The sequence below is a fragment of the Trachinotus anak genome, unplaced genomic scaffold (genome assembly GCF_046630095.1).
Source record: "Trachinotus anak isolate AG129_WGS33_773 ecotype Australia unplaced genomic scaffold, CSIRO_AGI_Tana_v1 ptg000003l, whole genome shotgun sequence".
Taxonomy (NCBI): domain Eukaryota; kingdom Metazoa; phylum Chordata; class Actinopteri; order Carangiformes; family Carangidae; genus Trachinotus; species Trachinotus anak.
This window is the reverse complement of record NW_027273854.1, coordinates 16,011,972-16,018,391: the sequence shown is the minus strand read 5'-3', so window position 1 is coordinate 16,018,391 and position 6,420 is coordinate 16,011,972. Positions and strand designations below refer to the sequence as shown.

Here is a 6,420-nt window from a genome sequence, read left to right as displayed (position 1 = left end):
AAGTGAAAGAATTTAATTTGCCTTTTACATCAAAAATGTCTGCATATGTCATCACAGATTACATGTTTTAAAAAACTGAAAAAAGAGAAATGAAGTTAAAAAGTCAAAGCTTTCCAAATATGTTCCAACACAATTCTCTGCCAGGAATGTGCAGCCAAATCAAGCAGATGTGATATAGTCACATTTTATTTAAAGGAGATTTATGTAAGAACATCTGTGTCCTTAAACTACACTTAGAGACAACTTCAAAGAATTCTGAGACAAATGAGATTTTACAGTGGTGTTTTCCGTCAGCCCATGTAAGATTTATTTCATTATCAGTTTATCAGTATTGTTAGTGTTTTACTCCAATAACACTGTCATTTTACACATCACTGCCATTAAAAGAAAAAAAAATGGTGAATTGCTGTGCCTTCCCCCACTCACACCACCTTTCTATCTGTTTTGTTACATAAAGAAAAATCACAACAGTGAAAGTAACCAATTAATATATAGAGAGTTGTGTCATGGTAAATACGAAACACTTAGAACAGACACAAAGAGACCATCACCCCTAACCAAAACAAACTGTCAGTCATCCAATAAGGAAAACTTTCATTAAAAAAATATTTATTAGTCAAGAGACTGAGATACACCAGTAAATGTAGAGTGTGTATTTCAAAATAATTGTTTACACATGCATAATGAGGTTATGCAAGGTAGCATTTCAGAGCTGCAGAACATAATGTCTGATATGTTGCTATTAAAAATATAAACAGTTTCCAGGTTTAGTTCTTCTTCTGTTGTTCACTGGATTCATAAAGCCATCATACAAAGACGCAAACGGACTGAATACCCATGACTTCACAGTTATTGCACTTTTTTAAACACCAGTAACACGAAACCCCAAAAACAAACATCACATATGCAGAGATACAAGTGAAAACTGAGCTTATGATACATAATGCTGCTTCTACACCGTTTAACATTCACACTAAGTTCTGTCTGTGCACCAGTTTTGTCACTGTTACGCAGTTCAGCCACATTCTTTCAGGTCTTCGAGGTGGTGTCTGTTTTCAACATGTTTGTCCTCATTGCAGCATCTCTGTGCCTCCAGCGCTGCCGTGGTGCTTGTGTGCAATGCTTCCAAGACTGATGAGGGGACATACTTTAGTAACTCAGTGTTTCTTTAGAGTCTTAACACATTTAACACTGGTTTGTCCCTGTCCAGTCAGCTCCCCACCAACAAAGCTCTTTCACTCTCTTCTGTGCGGTTTTCTCTCAGTCTCTCTTGGTGTCGTTGCCCCCTGAGCAGCGCCACATCATTATGAGATGAGGCAGCTGTTGGTCTTGTTCATAGGAGGTCGTTTGTTGCTCTCCTTGGGGAAGGTTTCCCGTCTGCGACACAGTGCCGGACTGAGCCGACTGGGCAGGTTGGCTTGCATCAGCAGCTCCTTGAAAGCCTCCAGGACGTTGATGTTGTTTTTGGCCGAGGACTCCATGAAGCTGTGGTTCCAGTCCAGCTCCACTGTGGACAGCACATCCTCACTGGACACCTGGCGCTCATTGTGGCGGTCAATCTTGTTGCCTATGACCACGATAGGCGTGTACTTGTCCTCTTTGACCTCCAGGATTTCCTCTCGCAGACTCTTGACTGCCTTGAGGGATTCAGGGTCATCGACAGCGTAGACCAGGGCGAAGGCGTCACTGTTCTGGATGGAGAGCTTGCGCATTGCTGGGAAGGAGTAGCTGCCGCTGGTGTCTATGATGTTGATGGTGACTTTGATGCCCCCCACCTCATACTCCTTCCTGTGGAGCTCCTCCACCGTGCGCCGGTGCTTGGGCTCAAAGGTGTCTTTGAGGAAGCGTTGGATGAGGGCTGTCTTCCCCACTCCAGCTGCTCCCAGAAACACCAGACGCACTTCTGTCTTCTCCTTGACTTTGAAAGACATGGTGGGTATCTGTTGCTCTTCTCCACCAAAACTGAAAGAATCTCTTCTGTCGTTTATCTTTATTCTCCTCTCCTCTACTATTCTGAAAATGGTTTTGATGGCAGTGATGGAGCTGGGTGGAGCTGTGTTGAAGAGGATGATGATAGCAGCAGATGCGTGTGAGTGTGCCCGTCAGGCTGCACGCTGTATTTATGTTCACACACAGTACCTGCCCCCTTCTGCTCTCAACCAAAGCAGCCAATCAGAGGCACTGATGCAAATCAAGTAGGGTAAAAGGGAAAAAAAAAAAAAAAAGAAAAAAAAGGTGACAGGAGTTGTTTTACTTTGTTGTCTGTGTGAAATGCAGAAAACGTTTCCTGCAGTGGTAGGTCACTAACTGCTGCTTCAATGAGGATCAACACGTTAATATTGATTTTCAGATCACAAGAGGAACTACAGTGAACGCTTTAACCAAAAAGCAACCACAAAACAGACATCTAAATAAGTTCTCCTAATATTTATACTGGATCATTCAACCAAGTTTGGTTTTAGTATTTTAAAAAAAAGAGACAAATCTTAAAAAAAAAAAAGAATGAAAGTGAATCTCAATCTCATACGTAATCAGTTGGTCATTAGTGTAAGTTATAAAATATGAAATTTGATCTTTTGTCAAAATTCTACATGGTTGATGTAATTATTGCCTTTATATGAAAGAAAATTGAGGTGCAAAGCTAATTGTTGACCTTGGAGGAAGACAAATTTAATTAACTTAATTAACTAAGAAAAATGTTATAAAAGCCAAAGTTTTGATCAAATCCAGTTGTTGATAAAATGAAATAAAATGCTCCTGCAGTCATTTTGGTTGTCATTATAAAAGGTCATATATTCGGACCGGTTCTCAGTGGACCACCCAGACAAGAACAATATGCCAGTAATTTGCTGTTGATGTCCAAACTGAAATGTCATTTGATCCCCGCAAGACTATGTCGAAAATAAAAGATCTCACGTTCCACCAGTGGAGACTCAATACAATCACTTGATAGCCTGACTGTCCATGCTTCTAGTACTACACTCCGCAAATTCATTATTGCAAAATAAAAACCTTCTTTTTTGATACGTTTGCCGTTTTATGTCATGCACAAATATGTTATGTGTAGGCTTAGCTACATTTTTTTTCCCTCATTCCAGAGTAGAATTAGTCTCAGTAGACATTTTTCTTGCACTTACTGGTTTTATATGCACTTGTGACACGTGTTGACAAAGGGAGACATCACTTTGTCATTGTACTGAAACTCAGCTCACATGTCAGAGGCTAAAGGGACTGGCGGAGACGTACTGTTCCTGCAGTCTCAACAAGGGTGCCACAGTTTTGCGCAGGTTTGACGCAATTGTCTTCATTACAGCATGTTAATCACAACCTGGTTCAATCTAATATAAAGTGCATGTTCAGAAAAATCCTTTTTTGTGTTAAAATTATGTAACCCATGTTTAAAAAAATTGTGTGCTCAGTATCATTGTTTTCCCGGTGCTGCTGTGATTCAAATGTCAACTGTGTGGGAAGCTAAATGGTCTGCATTCAGTTCTGACAAAGTAGAAAAATAATATGTTATTATAGTTATCATTATCATACTCAGATCTCTCACATGCTCCCTTTGTCACTTGTTGCTATGATACCACAGAATCCATTCCATGAAAGCTAAAAGTGATTTCTGAGTAGAAATGTGCTCCTAATTAGTGCTGTCATTCATGACTGAGTCTAACTGTTCACGCTGCAGAACGGTAATGGGGTATATTGGCTAATTATTTCATAGGCATTTAATGTGGCTACCTCTAAGGCTGTTCTTATGCTTTTTCAATGAAAAATCAAATTTTAGAATGTGTTAGTTTCTACACCTGGGTTCCTCTTTGCCTGTTCAGGTTAGATCCCACCATGTCTACTCCAGCATTGCACATTTTAACTGATTCGCTCTGTGTCATATTTGTACATTTGTTACAACTGTGTGTAGATGCGATTTTCTGCTGAGTAAGTCTCACAATTTTAGTACATCTCGAGATGTTACTGTCGTGTGCTGCATTTTCTCAACTCTCAGCAAGTGACTGGAGATTTTTAACTCGTGACTTCCTTGACCTCTGTCTCGACCAGGCCCCCGTCCTTCCCTTCTCTGGAGACAACACTGGCCTGAAACTAAAGCTCAAGGCCCCTGAGCAATTCAGCTCCATCTCTCAGGTTCTTCACTTCATTAAACACAGGAGCACGACAGAACCAGCAAGGGAGCCGATATTTCATTTTCTCTCAACTGCTCATTCTTCTCGGTATAGTTTCCTTGCAGGTCAGGACGTTCCACAAGGATAATGTTAAAACAGCTTCAAGGAATGGAAATACAAAGAGGGACTTAATATTATTCAAAACAGCTACAGCTGATTTTTTTTAGACCACATGCAGTTTGCAGAATTATTTGTAACAAAGGCATATTGTTTCCTTGCAACCAAAGTGCAACATCACAAAGCTGCAAGCATTGCATATCTCATTCAAATGCCAACTTTTCCTGCTGATTTCTTTGTTACTACATCGAAGTCTTGAGATATTTTCTGTTCATGGTTTCATGAACATTAAGCTACATTTTTTTAAAACCAGTTTTATGTATACAAATGTGTGTACAATCGTAGTTGATGAGAGTTTTTCCAGCAGCTGGCTTTTTTTCTGGCCTGTGGTGCACTTTTGAACTGCTGGCTGCTCTCACTGGCTCAAAGGTGTTAGTCTATGATGATGACTACCTGCAATAATAGGTGGAACAAGCTGTTCTCAGAGCACAAAGTCTTGCATTTGGTCACAGAAGAAGGGTGCCCTCTCAGGACCCAGTGCCCTGTCAGTAACCTCTGATTTCAGTGTACTGCTTGTGAGTTATTAAAGAAGAATTCTGAAAGAAAAGAGCGATGTGTTTTCTGTTTTCTCTGTAGCTATGTCTGTCTTCAGTTTCCTAAGAAAAACCCCAAGAAAGCAGGAGGATCCAGTTTCAGGAGATGCCACCTGCCACATTTACTTAAGTTACACAACAGTGTTCAATAAGCCAGTAGAGTGCATAAATAGACTTGGTGGAACTAAAGCAGTCCGATATTAGCATGCAGTACCTGGGAAGGAGAGTTGTGTAAGTATATGTGGTTTGTTTCTGTTTGTATTTAATCATCAGGGTGTGTTAATATGAGTGACAGCCCAGCCTGTCAACATGGGATGTGGAGGAGAAAATTTAGCCTTGTCAAACTTTGTTGGCTGTGCTGCCAATATGTACTCAGGTTAAAAGGCCAAATGTCTGTATTTGGAATAGTGAGTTTGCACTGCATGGAGGAACTTATAATGCAAAACAAACAACTCCTAATGATTACTAATAAGGGAGTGTAAGTCTCGCATGAGTTATATTCTCTTCTTCTTCTGTGGCATAAATACACACAGGTGCACTTTAAACTGTTATAGAGGCTGACCCAGAAACGCTGCACCATGCTGTAAAGTCATTTGTTTTTTTACAGCTGAGCTAAGTGGGCAATTTAAGGGCTCTGCTCTCCAGTGGAGGGGATGATGGCGTCTGAACAGACACAGGATCTGCACAGACAAAGTCAAGTGCCATCGTAGGCTATTAATGCCACTAAATTGGTGTGAATGGAGCAGAATAGGGTTGTACGAATTGTTCTCATTTTATTCCCCACAAGAAACAGTAGAATTTCATTGGCGGCTTTGTACACCACATATCTAACAGACACACCTTAGAGACCAAACTCTTTCCTACATCAGCTACAAGAGGGTTTCGGGATAAATTAGCTCGACTTTGATGGACTGTCTCATTATTTTTGGGGATGAACAGTGACAGTAACACCGCCTGACATAGATGTAATGCAGAGGTCTGATGCTGCAGACGGCTCCATCATCTGTCTCACACAAGAAACAGCTTGACACATGCGTAATGGCCTGGGCAAGGGAGCAATCTGATGGTACATTTTTGGATGTTGTCTTCCCTGTGGAGACTGTAGCTGTGTGAATTATTTCAAAATGAAATGCCAGAACCTCCACAACCAGCTGTTGGTTCACAGATGTTCCACTTTGACTGGTTTTAGCCGAGCATTGATTCCAAATTGGGTTTGTATTTTTTTAAGGATTTGGGCCTTAAGTCATTGCCCCACGGCTCACCTGATTAGGGAGACAGCCTGATATTGCTTTGTTGGATTTGTCAGAGTCTGTCTACAAAGAAACGTGCAAATGGTAAAAATTGGTACCAAATAAATAACAACTTTTCTATTTATATCTTTCCTTGTTCTGATATAATTTTAAAAAAATCAAACCTGTAAATACAGGTACCACTTTAAATGTATGTCAGTAAGAAGTAGAGACCAGAGAAGCCTCAAACTAACACCAGCCTGCAAATTTCTTATTGTTTGTCTTAATCCATCCTTTTCATTCAGTGGCTTTGTGACTTTGGACAGAATTAGAGCGCACATGCAGGTACCTCTCACAAGTGTGTAT

General features: G+C 40.5%; 1 protein-coding gene across 1 annotated transcript; it reads right to left on the bottom strand.

The window, feature by feature from the left end:
* Window positions 1–2,089, bottom strand: LOC139618294 (ras-related protein Rap-2a-like). Its single transcript, XM_071474117.1, has one exon. It carries the CDS (start codon window positions 1,929–1,931, stop codon window positions 1,305–1,307), a length of 627 nt encoding a protein of 208 aa, XP_071330218.1. The 5' UTR covers window positions 1,932–2,089; the 3' UTR covers window positions 1–1,304.
* Between the last annotated feature and the right edge of the window lie 4,331 nt (window positions 2,090–6,420).